The sequence below is a fragment of the Pelophylax lessonae genome (genome assembly GCF_965119305.1).
Source record: "Pelophylax lessonae genome assembly, chromosome: 1".
NCBI classification, from domain to species: Eukaryota; Metazoa; Chordata; class Amphibia; order Anura; family Ranidae; genus Pelophylax; species Pelophylax lessonae.
The window spans coordinates 141,235,107-141,257,839 of NC_138768.1; the positions used below are offsets into that span (position 1 = coordinate 141,235,107).

At 44.3% G+C, this 22,733-nt stretch overlaps 1 protein-coding gene across 2 annotated transcripts in view; it reads left to right on the plus strand.

Annotated features, from left to right (window-relative positions):
* Nucleotides 1–22,733, plus strand: part of CCDC125 (coiled-coil domain containing 125) — a 78,752-nt gene that overhangs the window by 1,979 nt on the left and 54,040 nt on the right. For both annotated transcript variants that reach the window (XM_082253564.1, XM_082253565.1), the window contains exon 2: nt 8,326–8,652. In XM_082253564.1, the coding sequence (XP_082109690.1) occupies nt 8,340–8,652 (313 nt within the window). In that variant the 5' untranslated portion in view covers nt 8,326–8,339. The remainder of the gene's footprint in view (nt 1–8,325; nt 8,653–22,733) is intronic.

Genomic DNA, 22,733 nt, shown 5'->3' on the forward strand with positions numbered 1-22,733 from the left:
ACCCCCTACTTAAATTCCCCCTTTCCAGCAAATATATTTGCCCCCCTCCTCCCTCAGCTAAAGTCTTCTCTCCCTATATGCCCCCACCAAAATATCCCTTTCAACGTCTCTACCTTATCAACCTTTCTAGTACAAATTCTGCCCCCCCCCCCCAACACAAATCCCACCCAACACAAATCCCAAATCACCACTCCTAGCACATTTCCCCTTCCAGAACCATTCTTACCCTCTGCTGCCCCCCAATTTTTTCCTCCTCCTAACACAAATCCTTGTGATGACACCACAGTGCCCAGGGCAGCCACCTCTCTTGCCCACCTCTTGTCCTGGCCCTGCATCTAACACTCCCCCCCCCCCCCCCCACAGACTGACAATGCTGCTGGCCAAAGGTCCCTCTGTGCTCCTTCATCCAAAGTAGGGGTGCTCTAATGCAGGGGGTGTTTCTGGCCAGGTGAAAAAAGCATAAAAAAAGGAAAACTAATGCAGCTGCCACATCTAATGATTGGTAAGCTGCAATATATTTCATTTTAGGTTTGGGGTTTAATACCGTCCTAAGGGCTCTTTCACACGGTCCGCATTCCATTGCGGACAGTGCTCTGCTCAGCGGGGATCGATCCGCCGATCACCGCTGAGCCGGCGGATGACAGCTCTGTCTCTGCACTGTGTGCGGAGAGGGAGGTGTCAGAGCCCCGCTGCTCTCTATGGGAAATCGGATGAGAACAGACCACCTGTCCACTCTCATCCGATCCCATCCGATCCCCAGGACGGATGGAAAATAGGGTTTCCATCCGTCCGGATTTCACGGACAGGATCGAATGCGGATGGCAGCGGACATGTCATAGGGGTGAATGGGGCATCCGATCAAATCCGCCTAAAAAACTGACAGGCGGATCTGATCGGAACGCCCCTGTGAAAGAGCCCTAAATCTTTCAAACAGTATCTGTCTTTGTGTTGAATGTTTGATCATTTTTTAGTAATTCCTTTTGTTTAAAGTGGAAGTAAAGTCAAAATCGAACTCTAAATCTACTCAGAGCCACAGTCTACAGCTAATCTATCTAGCCCTGTAAACCAAAAATCTCTTTTCCTTCCTGTTCTGGACCCGATCCAATCCGTTCTTCAGCGACGGAAGCTGTGTGCAGGAGAGACCAGCATCGGCTGGGAAATGCCTGGAAAGTGACGTCACCCATAGAGTTACTAAGGGGCTTCCGTTGTCTTTCCTGTACATGCCTACACACTGAAGCCACCGCTGACAGCTGATGCTGGGACCGAACCTGAACCGCTGCAAAGTAGGTAAGTGTATCGATTTTTGCTTTACAGGGCTAGATAGATTAGGCTGAGAGTAGGTTCTGACTTTACTTCCACTTTAACTGAACGTTGCATTGTACAGTGTCAAAAAAAGCATAAATAAAATAATGTTTGATCATCATCTTCACCCTAAATTACATATTGGGCTGCCCTGCCCCCCCCCTTTCTTGCTGATGTACATTGTTTTTTTTTTTATATAAATGTGGTAGTAGCGCGCTGCCACCTAGTGATAGAAATTAGGAAATTACAGGATGCAGCTGCTGCAATCACCAAATGTGTTCCCACATCAGTACTAAAATGTGTGACAGCGTGATCACACATTTTAGTATTGTTTTTTTTTTTTTTTTTTCAATACACTTTTTGTGCCATAGGCAACACTTCCACTTTTCTGGCCTTGGCAAGCCATTCTTCTCTTCCCCCCTCCCCCCTCACATGCCCAGATGTGCCGCAAGGCTCGGGTACCGTGAGAGCCCTGCCACACATGTGCAGGGTTTCCCCACGCATGCACAATAGACTGGCAACAGGCAAGTCCGAAAACTTTCCTGTCTTGACACGGATAACCACATGCACCGATACACCGACAGGCTCTGCCAAGACTCAAAGGGCCAGGCAGAGCCCCATGGATGCATCTGTCCATGCACAAGGTTGGCAGCCCTGAAGGGACTGAATGCAGCTTTAAATAACACCTTCCTAAACAAATCAGTTTGTAGAGGTGGACCAGTGGCTTAAAGCTAAAGCTTAAGAATGATCTTTTTTGGATAGTTACATTGGTCCAGCTTGGCACGGAATGAGTATGTATGTGTCATAGTTGAGGGACATCCAGGGAAGCTTACAATCACTGTAGTAGTGGGCGCTACTACAGTGATCTCCACAATCTTCCAGGTCTAGCGTAGAGCAGCTGTCCTTCTACATATGGCACAAAATAGTTATTGGTAGGACTTTAAATACCCCCCCCCCCCAGTGATCCCACAGCTACATTCATATATAGAAAAATACAAAATTTTATTTATGGCAATAAACCGTCTAAAAACTCATACCAAATGTCATATGAAAGGGATTATAAAGTCTCAAAGTTTTTCACCTTAATGCATTCTATGCATTAAGGTGAAAAACCTTCTTACCTGAACCCATTTGTTCCATCCCCGTTGCACGAGAGCCGCTGGCTCTCATCTCATTGGACAGATTGATGGCAGCAGGAGCCGTTGGTTCTAATGCAGTCAATCAAATCCAGTGGAGCAGGGGGCTGTCTGTGTCAATGGACGCAGCAGGACGCGGGAACGCGCCCATGCAGTTTTAGGCTTTCCGTGGGGGCACCACAGAAGAGGAGGATCAGAGCTGCTCTGTGCAAAACCCTTACACAGAGCAGGTATGTACTGTATAACATATGTTATTTATATATAAAAAAAAAAAAATCTGAACCTTTACAACCCCTTTAATACCAACAAACATTTTCCACTGCAAATATGCATGGCTATTGGTCGAAATAGAGTACTTAGGTTCGACGAGTTTTGCGGAAATCTCTTCTCTGCATATTTGCAGTGGACAATGTATATAGGTATTAACATGACATTTTATGTGAGTTTTTTTTAGACATATTATTGTCAGAAATAAAATGTTGCATTTTCTGTATATGAATGTATCAGCGTGATCATTCGGGGGTATTTAAAGTCCTACCATTTACTCTTTCGTGCCATATACTTTTAACAAGGGTGACACCCTCCACTGGCACATATTTAGTCGAATCCCCCCTATACACATCCAACAAATAAAATTCTGTTAATCTGTCTTTCTACATAGTAACCACAAGGGGGCTGCTCATTGGGCACTGCCACCATTCACAGAGTACCTTCTGTTCTGTCATTTGACAAGGTGATCATCACACCACGCGCCTCCTCTTCACCTCATCCAACCAAAGAGCACTTTGTATTCATATAAACAGTTTTCTGTGAATGGCGCCAATGCTAAGCAAGCAAAACCCCCTGTGGTTATTATAAGAAAGGGAAGCCGCTCAGAATAGGACCCGTAAGTTCCCTGCTTTTACTGTAATAATGCCAACTACTACAGTGATTATCGGCTTACCCTTGGATCACTCGGGTATGAGATATACATATCTACTTGTGCTGAGCTGGAACAACAGAACCAAGCATTAAAAATCATACCTAGACTTGGGCTTTAACCACTTAAAGCGGAGTTCCACCCAAAAATGGAACTTCTGCTTTAAGTGCTCCTGACCCCCTGATATGCCACATTTGGCATGTCATTTATTTGGGGGAGGGGGGGGGAGCAGGTACCTAGATTTGACAGGTACCTGCTCCCACTTCCGCTCAGGCCACCCCGGGCGGCTCGTGTGGAAGTTCTCCGTTCCCCCTCCCTCCCTGCAATCTTCTGGGACACGTCACAGCTTGACTCCGGCATGTGCAGTGCGCACCTGGCTGTAAAGCCACAAACTGTCACAGCCGGGTGCCCACACTAGAGATGCTGGCCGCGGGGAGAAGAGGGAGAGATACGGGGCTTTAGCTGGCCGCATCGTTGGATCGTGGGACAGGTAAGTGTGTGTTTATTAAGTCAGCAGCTACACTTTTTGTAGCTGCTGACTTTTAATTAACAACAAAACGGGTGGAACTCCACTTTAAGGACCCAGCCTTTTTATTACATTTGTTGCTTACAAGTAAAGATTTTTTTCGCTAGATGCTTACTTAGAACCCCAAACATTATATATATATATATATATATATATATATATATATATATATATATATATATATATATATATATATTTATTTATTTTTTTTTTGCAGAGACCCTAGAGAAGGGGTGGGGAACATTTTTTCTGCCAAGGGCCATTTGGGTATTTATAAAATCATTTGGGGGACGTACAAAATTGTCAACTTAAAAATGTGCCTGTTCTATTTGGTCAAACATTTAATTAACTCACCCCTAATGTGATAGCTGCAACAGCTTCTCTTTGGTGAGGTGTGTGATGTTAGCTGGTATTAATGATGTTGCTACTCGCAACTGGTCTTCCAGGTTTGCGTCGGTCAGTCTGGAGCGCAGTTGACGCTTTGTGGTGGTAAGTTTTAAAAAGAACTGCTGGTGGGGATAGTTGGCTGGTACAACTGGTTGGTACTGCTGGCTCAGGCTGGCTCAGGCTGGTACTGCTGGCTTGTACTGTGCTGTGGGTACTACTGTCTCAGGCTGGTACTGTGCTGTAGGTACTGCTGGCTGGTACTGCTGTGGGTACTGCTGGCTCAGGCTGGTACTGCTGGCTGGTAGTATGCTGTGGGTACTGCTGGCTGGTACTGCTGGCTCAGGCTGGTATTACTGGCTAGTACTGCTGTGGGTACTGCTGGCTCAGGCTGGTACTGCTGGCTGGTACTGCTATGGGTACTGGTGACTGGTATTTCTGTGGGTACTGCTGGCTCAGGCTGGTTCTGCTGGCTGGTACTGTGCTGTAGGTACTGCTGGCTGGTAATGTGCTGTAGGTACTGCTGGCTGGCTCTGCTGACTCTGGCTGGCTCTGCTGTGGGTCCTGCTGGCTGTGGCTGGTACTGCTGGCTGTGGCTGGTACTGCTGCGGGTACTGCTGGCTCTGGCTGGTACTGCTGGCTCTGGCTGGCACTGCTGTGAGTACTGCTGGCTCCTGCTGGTACCGCTGTGAGTACTGCTGGTTCTGGCTGGCACTGCTGTGTGTGCTGCTGGTGGGAAATGCTGGCTAGGAGAAGTTTTGCTGCACCGCGCTGGAGGAAGAGGCGATGTTTTCTGTATTGATCACAGGCGGAGTGTATTTGATATCCCTCCGCCTGTGACTCACTCAGACTGTCAGTACGGAGCCAGGAACTATACAGGAAGCATCGGCTCCATTCTGACACATCAGCTGAGAGACACAGACTCAGCTGCACGGGGGCCGGACCAGATGACTTCATGGGCCGTAGGTTCCCCACCCCTGCCCTAGAGAATAAAATAATGGCAGTTGATGAAATTTTATGTCACATAGTTTTTGTGCAGCGGTTTTTCAAACACTATTTTTTGGAAAAGAAAGTGATTGTAAAGTCTCTTTTTTTTTTTTTATAAACCTGTTATACTTACCTCCTCTGTGCAGTGGTTTTGCACAGAGCAGCCTGGATCCTCCTCTTCTCGGGTCCCTCTTTGGTGCTCCTGGCCACTCCCTCCTGTCGAGTGCCCCCACAGCAGCAGCTTGCTATGCGGGCACTTGAACCAAGCTGCAGCTTCGTGTGTCCATTCAGACTCAGAGCTGCTATTCGGCCCCAACCCCTCTCTCTCCTAATTGGCTAACTGACTTTGATTGACAGCCAAGGGAGCCAATGGCGTTGCCGTTGTTTCAGCCAATCAGAGAGTTCCGGACAGCCGAGAGACTCGTCAACATCGCTGGATAGAGGGGGGGGGCTGCTTCACACAGAAGGCTTTTTATGTTAATGCATAGAATGCATTAAGTTAAAAAAAAAAAAAAAACCTTCTGCCTTTACAACTCCTTTTAATGAATACAAAAAAAAAACCATAATATACAGTATACCCCAATTTGTTTGTATAATGTGAAAGATGATATTACGCTGAGTAAATAGATACCTAACATGTCATTCTTTAAAATTGCGCACACTTGTGGAATGGCACCAAATTATGGTACTTAAAAATCTCCATGCTTTAAAAATTTCTACAGGTTACCAGTTTAAAGTTACTTTAAAGGTCTGGTTCTAGAATTATTACCTCTCCCGCTTTTTCTAAAAGTGATCCTGCAGCGAATTCAGAGTCGGCCGCCTGAGGGAAGAAATACCAGGATTTTGGCATCTTGCTGCCACCAGAACGCCAGTATTTAACGTCAAACTAATGCCGTATTTTCCAGTATAACTAAGGCCCTTTTCACTCTGGGTGAACTCCGTGTTGACCAGCAGAGGATCTGTCCACTAATCCGAGCAGAGGCGGGCAGATGACAGGTCCATGTCCACTCAGTTTCTGCAGTGTGGACACAGACAGAGCATGGTCTGCTCTATGGGTGTCTGTGTGTAAACAGACTTCGCTGTCCGTTTACACCCAACTACCTCCGATCCAATCCGCCCACAGGGAGAAGGATGGATCCTCTTCCTTTTTGTTTTTAACAGACTTGATTGGATCGGATAAGAGGTAGGCAGGTGTACACCTACCAGCCCATAGGGTCAATGGACCTTTCCGAACATATTCGCCGGAAAAACTGACATGCATACATGATCGGAACAGTTGTGTAAAAGATTTGGATAGAGTTGATGAGGGTTGAGAACCTCTTGTAGGTTTTTAGAACTGTCTAGTTTAGGCCTCATTTAGACAAGCGGCGGCCCTTTCCACCCCTCTGAAAAGTAATCCACAGTGGAGCAGTTTTCAGGCAGCTGGGACGTGTCATTTTAACCCTAAAAAGATTGTTGAATCCTTACGCTACAACCATGTGCTTTAAAGGGCAGTCGCGGCATGGCCCTATTCACATGAATGGGTTACGCTCAGCAGTGATACAGCCCCTTTAACACAACAGAGGGCTTTATTTTTATTTCAGACTTGATGCTTTGCAGACTAAGCAGGAGCCTAGGGCCCGGGGATGTCCAGGGGCCCCAATTACAATCTTTGTGCTCCTGCAGAAAACTAGAGTAGAACCAATGATGCTTGCCTGTCACTCACAAGGAAGGACTCCATTTTTTGGCAGTTGTGTAATGGGGATGGCACTGCCAGTACACGTGATGCAAATGTATCCTTTGCAATGGGACAGTAGACAGGACTTTCTTACTTTAATACTTATTTTATATAAAAAGGATGACACCCACACCAAATGTTGGATTAAAAAAGGCAGCGGCCGTTTATTATTTATTTAAATAACATTAAAATTCATCAAACTTTCAACTCATAAATAATAAACCCGACACTACGATCCAGGTTTATAATAATAAAATATTCAATAAAAAATATCCATAACAACTCAATCATATACTTAAAATTATCGTCCCCCTTTGCAGCTTCCAAAGGTGACCCAAAATAATAAAACTGGCCGCGACAAAACAAAAACAGGGGAGGGGGGGAGGGGAACCGCTCGCTCCAGGCTTCTGAGGTGGTCTGAGGGTCCCGCTGCTCGTGAGCCCCCTTAAATAGGGCTGAGATGAGGCACAGAAGGCGGGAAGCTGACTGGAAAAAACAGGTATTTTGCACAATCTTCCCAGCTACCTGTAAAACTGATTATGATAGGGGCTCATTTCAACCAATCACTGACTGGAATTTTATTTATCCCCCTAGTAACTCAACATCTTCTACAAAGCCCGCCAAACTAATTTCTGTCATAGCTAGCTGCCTGTCACTGTCCCATATAGAAAAGGGGGTCATGAACCCCCTTTTCTTTCTATCCTTATCAATGTCAGTCATCAAAAGGATAGGGGTCTGAAACTCCTGCCTTACCTGGGGCCCTGTTCCTTTTTATTCCCTCTCTGTGAAGGAGCAGGCAAATGGAACCATAGCGCTCAATGGAAAACGGGGCATCCAGCAAATCCAGACGTGTGTTGGCTGCAGACAATATTGGTCTTTACTCAAGAGATTGAGGTCAATGGCAGGTTAGGTAAGTATCAATAGTATTTTTTCACAGCCTCAGGTTCTTTAGCTGTTGTCCCTTCACTATGTTCATTCATGACATAATCTAGCATTACTTACAGTGGTGGCTATGGGGTTTATTTACTAAAGGCAAATCCAATGTGCACTACAAGTATACATGGAAGTGCAGTCGCTGTAGATCTGAGAGGAAGATCTGCAATGAGGGGAAGCTCTGCTGATTTCTATCCTCCAATCATGTGCAAGCAAAAATGCAGTTTATTTTCCTTGCATGTCCCCCTTTAGATCTACAGCGACTGTACTTCCAAGTGCACTTGTAGTGTGCAGTGGATTTGCCTTTAGTAAATAAACCCCATTGTGTGCATTGCACATTCTTTGGTCAGTTGAAGCTTTGTGATTAAAAAGTGACATAAGGTATTGCAGCAATAACCTATGTTTTCTCTCATATTTACAGGAACACCTACCACAATGATGGCTGACACCCTGCCTAGTGAACATTGCTGCCCATCAGATGAAGAGGAAGACTTCATGGCCGGAGGGGACCTTGGAGAGGGTTTTGGGAGGAAGCCTGGGGGCTTGTACGAGGCTATTGAGGGGACAGTAACCAGGACATTAAAACTGAAGAAGGGATCTGATGCTCACGGTCACTACCATCTTGTTAAGAAGGGTGATGATGTTTCTTCTGTGAGATGTCATGGTGGAAAATGCAGTACCTCTGAGGACAGAAATGTTTTTAGACCCTGCACAGAGGGCTACGTGCGATGTCGGCAGAACAGCATTGGTAAGACTATCCGCATCATTGTGAGCACTATAGTTTTACTCCTAACTGCCAAGGCTAAAATAGGCACCCATTCTCACTTATGCATTTTAGCATATGTTTTGTCTGCTAGAGAAGCCCTGCACTTGATGGTGACAGAAAAAAGGGGGGAAGATAGCCGCGCTTGATAAACAAAAAAGGCTGCTCATACAAAGGTATTATCAAACCAGGAAAGAATAATGGAAAAAGTACAGCACCAAACACCTAAATTACATCAATACATCAGTAAATTGAAAGACAAAGTCCATATGAAGTCCGTGAAACCAGGTGCTAAGGGTCAGAAGTGAAATGAAATAAAGATTCCAACACCGTAGTAGAAAACCCAAATCCTGGAAGAACCACGTGCACATGTGTAGTAATTCCCTGCCCGGAACATTAGACCCCCGATTAAGGAAAGTCAAATGGGCATGGATCACAGAAACCGCCAAACCCGATAGGGTCCACTCAGATATCTGGCAGCGGGTTCCTCACGGTAAGCTCATCATAGATAACGTGTCCTCACACATTCATGCTCCATGTAAGATGGATAGAAATAACCCTCCAAAAAAACAAATGGGGCTCCAATAGTGAAGTATGCACATTTATTTTAAAAGGAAATAACAGATAAAAGACTTGCATGGCATTTGCTTGAAACAAGGCATGTATGCATATAGGCCACGGCTGGAGGCGTGACTGCATATGGGCTGGCTTTTCTGACGCGCCTTTGACAACGTCTTGGTACGACGAAACGTGTCAGACAAGCCAGCCCATATGCAGTCACGCCTCCTGAGTGGACCCTATCGGGTTTGGCGGTTTCTGTGATCCATGCCCATTTGACCTTCCTTAATCGGGGGTCTAATGTTCCGGTAAGGGAATTACTACACATTAGCACGTGGTTCTTCCATGATTTGGGTTTTCTACTACGGTGTTGGAATCTTTATTTCATTTCACTTCTGACCCTTAGCACCTGGTTTCACGGACTTCATATGGACTCTGATTTGTCTTTCAATTTACTGATGTATTGATGTAATTTAAGTGTTTGGCGCTGTACTTTTCCATTATTACTTCCTGATGGTGACAACTCTTGCCTTCCTCTTCCTACCTTTCTATTGTCCACTGAGGCTGGCCATTATAGTGACGGGTCAGTAGGACTGTATGGGAGTAGGGCTTAGAACCAAGCTCTGACACAACCCAGATATGTCTGAGCTTTGGCCTTCATGACAGAACCGGTTTAGATAAATTATGTATTATTATATCTTGTGTATGTGAATATGTATACTGTACATCCTATTTTATTGTCTTTATATGTTGAGTCGAAGCCAGGCTTTAGTAATTGAATAGCTGCATTTTAGAGTCAAGCATCTACACCTGCCACCCATTATATTCCTTCTATCCTTGGGGGGGGAAACATGTAAAGGTGGCCATAGATGGACTGTGAGACATCTGTCTATCCTCCAAACTTCCGTCACCCACGGCTCTGTGTAGTAACATGACCATTGAGCAGAAATGTTGTAGATGTGATGAGTTACTTTCTTCTTCTTTTAAGGGAAGAGGAAAAGATCGCCCTGGTTGCTCAAAGGTTTACTAACAAGTATGAAAATCGTTGTGTGTGAATGCAAGCACTAGCTCTACCGAACTCAATCCTTCTTTATAGGTTGTGTTAGGGATAGATGGAACCATGTATGGCCATTTGGGTTGGACAATCACTGAAAAAATGATCTGAGTACCTAGAAGTAGAGCTCCATAACATAATTTGATTGGGTGCTGTAATTCTAATTGTTATGGAGGATGGTACACATGGTGAAACCCATTGAAGCCAATGTTGTAGCTTCAGCTTTGGCATTTTTGTGCAGATGTCCTACAGCTTTTTAACATACATACATTCATTTCAGAGCAAAGGTCGAAAAATATCTGTACAAAATAAATAGGAAAAATGTAAATTAGAAGATTTGTTTCATCTGCACATACCTTGAAGGGATTTCAATTCTATTTCCTCCTTTCATCTTCTGAGCTGGAAACGCCTTCAGAGTTCTGGTATGCCGGTTGCTTTTGAGGCGGAACATCAGAGCCTACACTTAAGGCCCGTACACACAAGAAGAAATTCGGCCGGGAAATTTCGTTCGACGACCGATCTGCCGATTTTCGGATTGTTAGTATGATACTTCCAACAACTGACTCCGACTTTTCGGCCGAAAAAATCCTGGTGTGCAGGCTATAAAATTTTTGTCCTCTGTCAAAACACGTCCGATTTTCATTTCATTAGTACAGATTTCGATGGGGAAAAATCTTATGAGCAAGACTAGGCATGCTCAGAGATGAAAGAACACCTAGAAAGCAATCCAACACATGACATCAATTCTAAAGTAGAATTCTGTCATACGGGAAACTTCGTGTGCAGTCTAGAGCACATTCCAACCAACAGACACCACTCTGGACAAAAGACCTGACGACCGGTCGGCGGAAATTCGTTGCGTATGTACGAGGCTTTACTGTGAATGAGCTGCACCACCAACAAATGTTGGATATAGACCCCAAGAAATGCCGTTATGGATGTTTCCTGCTTCGGTGTGTCTGAGGATCTCTAAAAGTCAGGACACCCTGTAATCAGGGCTTTTTTTTCTCAGGAAATAAGTGCAGTAACTCCCCTCCCCCCCCACCTACTTCCAAGCACCGTCCCTTGGTTCCACACCCTACCCACATCTCCTTAACACCCCAGAGCTAAGTTGTGGAGTTTGTTAATGATCCCCTGCAGCCAGCAACAATAGACCCCCCAAGAGGCAACAGTAGATCCCCCAACAACCAGCATCAGGAACCCCCCCCCCCAGCAACAATAGACTCCTGAAGCAACAAAAGGTCTCCTAGCAGCTGAAATCAATAGAACCCCTCCCCCAGCAACAATAGATCCCATTCGCAACAATAGACCCCCCCCAGCAACAATGGACCCCCACAACAGAATACTACCACAGCAACAATAGACCCCCAACAGCAACAACAGATCTCCCAGCAGCCAGCATCAATAGACTCTCGAGCAGCCAGCAAAAATAGACCCCTCCCTCAACAGTAGATCCCTCCCAGCAACATTTGACCCCCCCCCCTAGCAAAAATAGATCTTGCCAGCAAAAATTGACAATTGCACGTAAATAGATCCCCCCCCCCCCCAACCAGCAATAGATCCCCTGGCAGGATCATTAGACCCTTCAGCACACCCCAGCACCTCTTGCCATTACATATATTCAGTGATGGAGGTGCCGGAACTGCGTTCCTGCTGAAAAATAGCCCTGCCTGTAAAACCATTCTCACATAGCTCCTATGGTCAAGATTATAGCTCGCCTCCCAAGGCTCATTACTGATCATTGAGTCCTTCATCATAGTCATCGGTTAATCTGGAGTTGTTGGATGCAGTGGGCTTGGGCTCTTTACCACTGGAGCAGTTTAAAATTTGCTTAAAGTGTCCCTAAACCCACATCATAAAAAAAACTATCTATAAATGCTGTATTACATGTTGTTCATATTCACTGTAAGATTAATTTTCTGTATTCTGCAAAAAGCCTGGTTGATCCTGCTGCTCTCTATCTCCACCTTCTGTCCATGTCCATGTAATTCAGCTAGAGATTTTGCAGCTGTGTTGGCAACTCTGCACATGCTCAATTTTTAGTGAGTTTCTATGCAGAGCATTTCCTCCCTATCACATCTGAGCAGCCCATGTGACTATAGAGTCACACATGTGGGCGTATACACAGTGGTAAATGACAGCCCAATTCCTCTCTTCTTCTCCATGTCCAGTAACCAGCTAAACACTATGGGGGAGATATAATTCATGTAGATTGATGGAGGTTTCACCTCCCTCTTCTAAGACACAGGGTGGAGGGGCGTGACACAGCCTGTGACTGCAGAAATCCACCCAAACCATGTTATTGCCAAAAAATAATAAAGATTTGATTTCAAATATATATTTGTATGAAAATTTTAAACAGTTTATTGAAATGATTTATTTTTGCTTCGTATTACGAAAGCTGTTTTTTTCTTTTTTTTTTTTTTTGTGTGAACATGTGACCAGCAGCAGAGGACTAGAAGCTCCTCCTGCTTATGTTTCCCTGCAGACAGGCTGGGAAATATCGGAGTCATGTGACAGCTGTATATTGATTAGTAAAAAGGTGCTTGGATGTGTTTTTTTTTTTTTTTATAAAGAGGAAGTAAACTTTCATCTTTAAGTTATATTAAGGCTTGCCTATAGGTAGTGTAAATATCTCCTAAATAAGCACCGTTTAGGATATATTTACTGATCTAGCAGCCAGTTATGTCACTGGCACATGCGCTCTGAGCCAGAGCCGCAAACCCTGAAGGAAGACCGGGTATTAACGGACTGTCCGTCCCTGGTCTATGGCATCGCTGGAACGCTTTGCTTTCAGGCAAGTTTAATATAATGTGCTACTATGGGGTGCATACTAGCACATTATGCCTTTGCATCACTTTAAAGGGAACATGGGTGTAGTTATTGCTGACTTGTTTTTGATGGTGCATGTTCTGGACTGTATTCAGTATTCAGTATCTTTCCTCATAATGAATTACTGAAATGGAATAAGCATGCACCCATCATGTATCCTGATAGGTGATATTCACATGATTGTTTCAAGGCCGTGACCTGTCAGGTGGTAAAAACGTATGAGAGTGATGCCCCCCGAACATGCACCATCAAAAACAAACTAGCTGTGGCAGATCCCATATTTCTCTAATGACAAGTTCTTTAAAGTGATTGTAAAGTCTCATGTTTTTAAAAAAACAAAAAAATAACAAACATGTTATACTTACCTCCTCTTTGCAGTTGGTTTTGCACAGAGCAGCCAGGATCCTCCTCTTCTCGGGTCCCTCTTTGGTGCTCCTGGCCCCTCCCTCCTGTTGAGTGTCCCCACAGCAAGCAGCTTGCTATGGGGGCACCTAAGCCGAGCTACAGCTCTGTGTCCATTCAGACACAGAGCTGCCACTTGGCCCCGCCCCTCTCTCTCCTGATTCTCCAGAGTCCCAGACAGCCGAGAGACCCGTGGACATTGCTGGATAGAGAGGGGGCTCAGGTAAGTATTAGTGGTGCTGCTACACACACAAGTTTTTTTTTTTTTATCTTGGTGCATAGAACGCATTAAGTTAAAAAAATAAACCTTCTGCCTTTACAACTCCTTTAAGTTTAGTGCTCTTACTATGACAAATTCCCACAAAAGTTTACAAGCTTTATTAATGTCTGTGTGTTGGCAATCCCCTTGTATTAAGGTTTTTAAAATGAGCCTGTCACTTGATAAAAATATGTCCCAAAAAGTGTACCTGTAAAAGAAGGAATAGGGAATACTTGTCACTCCCCTACTACGCTCAAGAAAAATCTCTGCCTGAAGTCTTCTGGGAGACCAGCATTTGTTAGTGTCAATCTCACTGAACCCCCACATCTCTCATTGGTTCCTCCCACTGACCAGACATCACTCTAGTACTACAGTGTAGTGATGTGCATGCCGGCAGGAGTAACCATTGTGCACTGCGGGGGAACAAGGATATTGACATTTCAGAAGTGTTACATTTACAGAAGAATTCAGCAGGGGATATAAAAGTGGTTGTAAAGGCTGAAGGTATTTTTTTTTTTTTACCTTAATATATTTTATGCATGAAGGTAAAAAACCTTCAGTGTGTAGCAGCCCCCCTAATACTTGCCTATAAGTCCTATCTCAATCTAGCCATGTGCACGAGACACGAGGCTCCCCCGGGTCTCTCCTTCCTGATTGGCTGAGATGCAGGAGCCATTGGCACCCGCTGCTGTCAATCACTGTCAGTGGAGCGGGGGGGCTGGACTGAGCCGTGCTCTCTGTATCTTATGGAAGCAGAGAGCCAGCTGGGGAGCAAGCATGCAGGAGTGCCCCCACCACAAGCGACTTGCTATGGGGGAATTCGGCGAGCAGGAGGGGCCCAGAGCTCTAGTGGGGAACCCCAGGAGAGGAAGATCGGGGCTGCTTTGTGCAAAATCCCTTCACAGAGCAGAGAAGTATGACATGATTGTTTGTTTTTTTTAAACAAAAATGTTTCCTTTACAATCACTCTAACTTGTCCAATGATGAGGGCAGAAGAAGAAATTAGTGATCGACCGATATTGTTTTTTTTATTGCCGATACCGATATCGATATTTTGGTCATCGCATATCGGTATTAGCCAATATTTTCTTTTTTTTTTTTTGACAGGTACTTTTGTGAAGGGATCTGGGGGTCCCCTCCTCTGCAAAGTTTGGCTGTTTTGAATGCTGTAATTTTTTTGAATTTGGCGCTGAGTACCCGGAAGGGATGTCATGGTTTTTACATGGAAACCCGATCAAAGCCGAATGCGGCTTTGATTGGGTCTTCTATTCGGCAGCCGTGCAGGCTGGTTGCCCGAGTCTCCCAGTGGGACGGGAGACCCGGACGAGCCACGGAAGGCGGCGAGAGGGGGGGGGGGTCGTCCCCTCCCGCTCCTTGTAATGACAGTCGAGCGGCTTCTCAGCCACATCTGCTGTCATTACAAGACAGCCGACCGTTGGCTATGGACTCCGGTACAAGCACTTTACCAAAATATCGGTAACCTCAGGGGCCGATTCTGATATATCGGGGAAAGTGCATATCGGCCACCGATTAATAAAGTGCACTCGGCTTGGCCGATAATCGGTCGATACCTAGGAGAAATACATATTCACTTTCTCTTTTTACAGGCGCATCTTTTAGGGCATACTGTATCTTTAGTTTACTGCTGTTATCCAGCCCTGGGGGCACTATTCCTCCCATTGACACCAACAGTAGGGCATTATTCCTCCCACTGATATAAGGATGGAACACTGTTCCTCCCACTGACACCAATGTTAGGGCACTATTCCTCCCACTGTCATTAAAGATGGGGCACTATTCCTTTCCACTTACAAAAGGGGTCTTCAAACTTTCTAAACAAATGACCAGTTTGCTGTCCTTTAGGCTTTAAGGGGGGCAGAATGTGGCCATTGGGAGTACAAAATGTCCCAGCGTCAGTGGGAGTAAATAATCCCTCATCATTGGTATCGTTGGGAAGAATTGTGCCCCATCATTGATGTAAGTGGGAGGAATTGTTCTCCATCATTGGTGTCAGGAGGAATTGTACCCCATTGTTGGTGTCATTGGGAGAAATTATGCCCCATAATTGCTGTCATTGGGCCCCGTTGTTGGTGTCATTGGGAGGAACTGTGCCCCATGGTTGGTGTCATTGGGAGGAACTGTGCCCCATGGTTGGTGTCATTGGGAGGAACTGTGCCCCATGGTTGGTGTCATTGGGAGGAACTGTGCCCCATGGTTGGTGTCATTGGGAGGAACTGTGCCCCATGGTTGGTGTCATTGGGAGGAATTGTGCCCCATGGTTGGTGTCATTGGGAGGAACTGTGCCCCATGGTTGGTGTCATTGGGAGGAACTGTTTCCAATGGTTGGTGTCATTGGGAGGAACTGTTTCCAATGGTTGGTGTCATTGGGAGGAATTGTGCCCCATCGTTGGTGTCATTGGGATGAATTGTGCCCCATCGTTGGTGCCATTGGTAGGAACTGTGCCCCATCGTTGGTGTGAGTGAGAGGAATTGTGCCTCTCATTGGTGTCCATGAATAAAATGGCACCCCAAGGGCCGGATAAAAGCAAGCAAAGGGCCACACTTTGGACACCACTGACTTACACCAATGATGGGGCATAATTCCTCCCACTGCTACACCAATGATGGGGCATAATTCCTCCCACTGATATAAACAATACCTCTCAGAGACAAGGGATGAGTCTCTATTCCTTCCACTCACACAAGCTATTGGGCATTCTTTCTCTCACAAATACCTGTGATGGGGCATTACTTCTCCCACTGACACCAATGATGGGAAATGTTCCTTCCACTGACAATAAAGTGATTCTAGAGCAGAGGTCTCCAAACTATGGCCCTCCAGTTGTTCAGAAACTACAATTTCCATCATGCCTAGTCATGTCTGTAAATGTCAGAGTTTTACAATGCCTCATGGGATGTGTAGTTTCGGAATAGCTGGAGGGCCATAGTTTGGAGATCCCTGTTCTAAAGGTTGTAATTAAAAAAAGAAAAAAATAACAAATATGGTGTTCTTACCTGCCCTGTTCAATGGTTTTGCACAGAGCAATCCCAATCCTCTTCTTTTTGGGTTGCCCGCCGGCAGTTCTGGCTCCTCCCCTCTGCTGAGTGCCCCCGAATGCAAGCCTCTTGCTATAGGGACACTCAAGCAGGCTCTCTCCTGAGCCCCACTGCTGTGAATGGACATTGTCTATTCACACACAGAGCACAGCTGGGCCACAACCCCCCTGCTCTCTCCTCATTGGCTCACTGGCTTTGACTGACAGAAGCCAGTGGCTGCTGTGTGAGCCAATAAGGAGAGAGAGACCTGGGAGAGCTGCTGCTCTTTTGTACATTGCTGGAGCGAGATGCGGTTCAGGTAATTATAAGGGGGTACTGGGGGAGAGCTGCACCCAGAAGGTTCTTTCCTAATGCAGAGAATACAAGAAGGTAAAAAACATTCTGGCTTTAGAGCCACTTTAATGGTGGTTCACTATTCTTCCCACTAACACCTACCATGGGAAAGCTATAAACAGTGAAACATTCTACCTCCTATCGACCCTAATGGTGGGGCACTTTCTAATGTTTTTATTGTCTTCTACTTTCCTGCTGGGAAGATTCACCCCTCTTGTCATCATTATCCACCTAGTCCTAGACCTAAACTTAAGTTGTCCTTCTAGCTGGATGTTAGGAATAAACCTCCAATAGGGAGTACTTTTCCTGAACCAATTGGGAATTTGGGAATTCCGTTGATTTTGGAAAGATTTACTCTCATTTGCTGTTTAGTCCCCGTTCACATTAGGGCGACCTGTGAGGCGACCTGGTCGCCTCACAGGTCGCCTTCCATAGGGAAGCTGCGGACCCGTTCTAATAGGAGCGACACAAGTCGCTCTGACTTAGAAAAAGGGTCCGGAGCTTCTTTGGGGCGACCAGGAGGCGACCGCCATAGACTTCAATGATATGAAGTCCATGGCGGCCGCTCCGAGGTCGCCCCGGGAAGTAGCGTCGCTCGTATGTGAACGGGCACTTCGTCTTTAGGACAGGAAGTGTAGGAAAATTCCCCAACAGGAAACAGGAAGCAGACAATAACATGATAAAGACTTTAACCCTTTCCTACTACAATTTTGGCTTTGTGTTTTTAAAAGTTAACTGCAATTTGTTAAGATTATCTAGATATTTAAATGCCATAATCTGCATTTGGTTTATCTGTGCACCAAGCTACAGTATTTGCAGACACTCAGAAGTTTCCTTTCTTTATATTACACTAATTCTAGGTAGAACTTCGTTTCTGATTCCTGGCTTCATATGGATTCCCCAGTAAAGGCAAAATGTAATCTAGAAGCATTTGTCTCTGGATATGTGACAGAGTGTACAGGGACACCACTAGTATTGTACACCTTGTACTCTACATCCTTTCAGTGACGTAATACAGGCCACTTTAAATAATTAATTAAGGTCTAGCAATGAAACAGAATATTGTTTTAAAATAATGAGCTTCCAAAATCCTTTAATTACAGCTAGTTAGCACTTTCACTAGTATTTTACTTTTTGTGTCATGTCACAATGACTAGCTGTACAGCCTAAATAGGACAATTTTGCAAGCTTTTAAAGTGACATTAAAGTCTTGTTTGTTATGACTTTTTTTTTTTTTTTTATATATTTGCCTGCTACAGAGCAAAAAAAAACCAAGTAAAAAACCAAGCTCTACTTACTGACCAGCCTGTGACCAACCAAATTGACCTTGTCTAACAGCAGAGATGTATAGTAACTAAGTAGAACTACTTCACTACTGTACTTAAGTACCGAAAGGCGGTATCTGTACTTTCCTGGAGTAGAATTTTTTTCTCCTACTTCCACTTTTACTTCACTACATTTTTTCGATGATTCAATACTTCTACTCTGATATTTTTTTTTGTGCTGCATAGTTACTCCTTACTATTATAAAAATTACCACTGCCAGAACAGTAGATGGCAGGTTTCATGAAGTTCAAAAAAATGTGTATAATGTCATGTGTTAATCAGCGCATACGAAAATAAATGCTACTGTATGTATAAATAAAATGGTCGACATATCTGCTGTTAAGGGGAAAGAGAACCTCCCCCAACCAAGGAGAGTCACAAGCGTACATAGACCTTTTTCTGGTAAGCGGCTGATTTTGCTTTTTTCACTGGAAGTTGAGAGCACAGGTTTTGCAGTTTTGTTTCACTGGAAGAGTCTATTTGGATATTATTTTGCACTTACGTTCATTCGCCAGGTAAGGGGGAAATCCACAAAGTGGTGGGAGTCTGCACCTATTATTTGGAATAGCACCTGTTTGATTCCTGCACCTTTGAACATATATTCATCTTGTTTTGTCACACATATATATATATATATATATATATATACACAGTGGGTACGGAAAGTATTCAGACCCCCTTAAATTTTTCACTCTTTGTTATATTGCAGCCATTTGCTAAAATCATTTAGGTTCATTCTTCTTCCTCATGAATGTACACATAGCACCCCATACTGACAGAAAAACACAGAATTGTTGACATTGTTGCAGATTTATTAAAAAAGAAAAACTGAAATATCACATGGTCCTAAGTATTCAGACCCTTTGCTCAGTATTTAGTAGAAGCCCCCTTTTGATCTAATACAGCCAGGAGTCTTTTTGGGAAAGATGCAACAAGTCTTTCACACCTGGATTTGGGGATCCTCTGCCATTCCTCCTTGCAGATCCTCTCCAGTTCTGTCAGGTTGGATGGTAAACGTTGGTGGACAGACATTTTTAGGTCTCTCCAGAGATGCTCAATTGGGTTTAAGTCAGGGCTCTGGCTGGGCCATTCAAAAACAGTCACGGAATTGTTGTGAAGCCACTCCTTCGTTATTTTAGCTGTGTGCTTAGGGTCATTGTCTTGTTGGAAGGTAAACCTTCGGCCCAGTCTGAGGTCCAGAGCACTCTGGAGAAGGTTTTTGTCCAGGATATCCCTGTACTTGGCCGCATTCATCTTTCCCTCGATTGCAACCAGTCGTCCTGTCCCTGCAGCTGAAAAACACCCCACAGCATGATGCTGCCACCACCATGCTTCACTGTTGGGACTGTATTGGACAGGTGATGAGCAGTGCCTGGTTTTCTCCACACATACCGCTTAGAATTAAGGCCAAAAAGTTCTATTTTGGTCTCATCAGACCAGAGAATCTTATTTCTCACCATCTTGGAGTCCTTCAGGTTTTTTTTTAGCAAACTCCATGCGGGCTTTCATGTGTCTTACACTGAGGAGAGGCTTCCGTCGGGCTACTCTGCCATAAAGCCCGGACTGGTAGAGGGCTGCAGTGATGGTTGACTTTCTACAACTTTCTTCCATCTCCTGACTGCATCTCTGGGGCTCAGCCACAGTGATCTTTGGGTTCTTCTTTACCTCTCTCACCAAGGCTCTTCTCCCCCGATAGCTCAGTTTGGCCGCACGGCCAGCTCTAGGAAGGGTTCTGGTCGTCCCAAACGTCATCCATTTGAGGATTATGGAGGCCACTGTGCTCTTAGGAACATTAAGTGCAGCAGAAATCTTTTTGTAACCTTGGCCAGATCTGTGCCTTGCCACAATTCTGTCTCTGAGCTCTTCAGGCAGTTCCTTTTGACCTCATGATTCTCATTTGCTCTGACATGCATTGTGATCTGGAAGGTCTTATATAGACAGGAGTGTGGCTTTCCTAATCAAGTCCAATCAGTATAATCAAACACAGCTGGACTCGAAGGTGTAGAACCATCTCAAGGATGATCAGAAGAAATGGAAAGCACCTGAGTTAAATATATGAGTGTCACAGCAAAGGGTCTGAATACTTAGGACCATGTGATATTTCAGTTTTTCTTTTTTAATAAATCTGCAACAATGTCAACAATTCTGTGTTTTTCCGTCAATATGGGGAGCTGTGTGTACATTCATGAGGAAGAAGAATGAAATTAAATGATTTTAGCAAATGGCTGCAATATAACAAAGAGTGAAAAATTTAAGGGGGTCTGAATACTTTCCGTACCCACTGTGTGTGTGTGTGTATATATATATATATATATATATATATATATATATATAATGGACTTTTTATTGACTTTGATTTCATACACTCTTCCTTTATTTCAATATTGGAATATATTGTTGTATATCACATTGGTTTATATATGATTTTGCGCACCAATAAGCTGTGGAGAAAAAAAAAACATGCAGGGAAGAGAAGGAGGGATGCTTTAAAGGGGAAAGGGAGGGACATATCTGTTTTTGTTTACAAAAAGTTACAGCCAAAGGAATTGTGATTGTCCTTAGGTTAACCACTTTACGTCCGCTCACTGTGCCTCTACTGCGGCACAGTGGCTCGTTATCGTCCAGCGACGTAGACCTACGTCACTGGACTCCTCCCCCTGTAGGCGGCGCGCTCCCGCTGTTTTCATTCACAGCGGGAGTCGGGCCAGGGGAGGAGCGGCGGCGATCAGGGAGTGACAGATCGCAGTGTACATCCGATCTGTCCCTGACTCACTCAGTCACCTCCCCCCCCCCCCCCCACACGTCAGTAAGCACCAGGCATACATTAATCCCTCCCTCTCCAATAAAATTAGCAACTTCCCTGCCAGTGTCATTTTTACAGTAACAGTGCATATATATAGCACTGATTACTGCAGTAATGTCACTGGTACCCCCAAAAGTGTCAAAAATGTCAGTCAAGGGTCCGATCTGTCCGCCGCAATGTTGCAGTACCGCAAAAAAAATCGCAGATCGCCGCCATTACGCGTTAAAAAAAACCCACCAAAAATGACAGAAATCTTTCCCTTAGTAAACGCAATAACTTTTGCGCAAACCAATCAAAATATGCTTATTGTGATTTTTTTTTTTTTAACAAACATAGGTAGCAGAAAACAAATTGGCCAAAAATTTTTAAAAAAATTTGATTTTTACATATTTTTTGGGAGGAATTTCATTTAAAAAAATGTTAAAAATATTGTTATTTTTTCAAAATAAACGCTCTTTCGTTTGGGTACGGCGTCGCACGACCGCGCAATTGTCAGTTAAAGTCGCATAGCGCCGAATCGCAAAAAGTGGCCTGGACGTAAGACAGCAAAATCCTCCGGTGGTAAAGTGGTTAATCATTTGAAATAATAAAAAACAATATGATGTTCAAACTTTTGACTTCTTTCTTTAATAACTACATAACACAGTACTTGTACTTTTACTTTCAGTACTTAAGTAGCAATTTTTTTTAAAAAACTACTTTGCAATACTTAAGTACAAAAAATGTTGAATACTATAGTACTTCTACTCAAGTCACTTTTTGGTCGAGCACTTCCACTTCTACTCAAGTCACTTTTTGATTGAGCACTTGTACTTTTACTCAAGTATGGGTTTTGAGTACTTTATACAAGTGTGTCTAACAGTATGCGTTAAGCCTGCACACATTTGCAAATACATGCGTAAGCTACGGGCCTGTAGCTTATGCATGTATTTGCAAATGTGTGCAGACTAAACCCCAGTTTTGGATGCATGCGGTTAGACAGGTCAGTTTGGTTGGTCGCAGGCTGGTCGGTAAGTATAGCTTGGAATTTTCCTTGTATTTTTCCTTGGCCTTTATTTGACATACACTGAACAAAATTATAAACCCAACACTTTTTTGTTTTTGCCCCCATTTTTCATGAGCTGAACTCCAAGATCTAAGACTTTTTCTATGTACACAAGTCCTATTTCTCTCAAATATTGTTCACAAATCTGTCTAAATCTGTGTTAGTGAGCACTTCTCCTTTGCTGGGATAATCCATCCACCTCACAAGTGTGGCATATCAAGATGCTGATTAGACAGCATGATTATTGCACAGATGTGCCTTAGGCTGGCCACAATAAAAGGCCACTCTAAAATGTGCAGTTTTATCACAGCACAATGCCACAGATGTCGCAAGTTTTGAGGGAGCGTGAAATTGGCATGCTGACTGCAGGAATGTCCACCAGAGCTGTGGCCCGTGA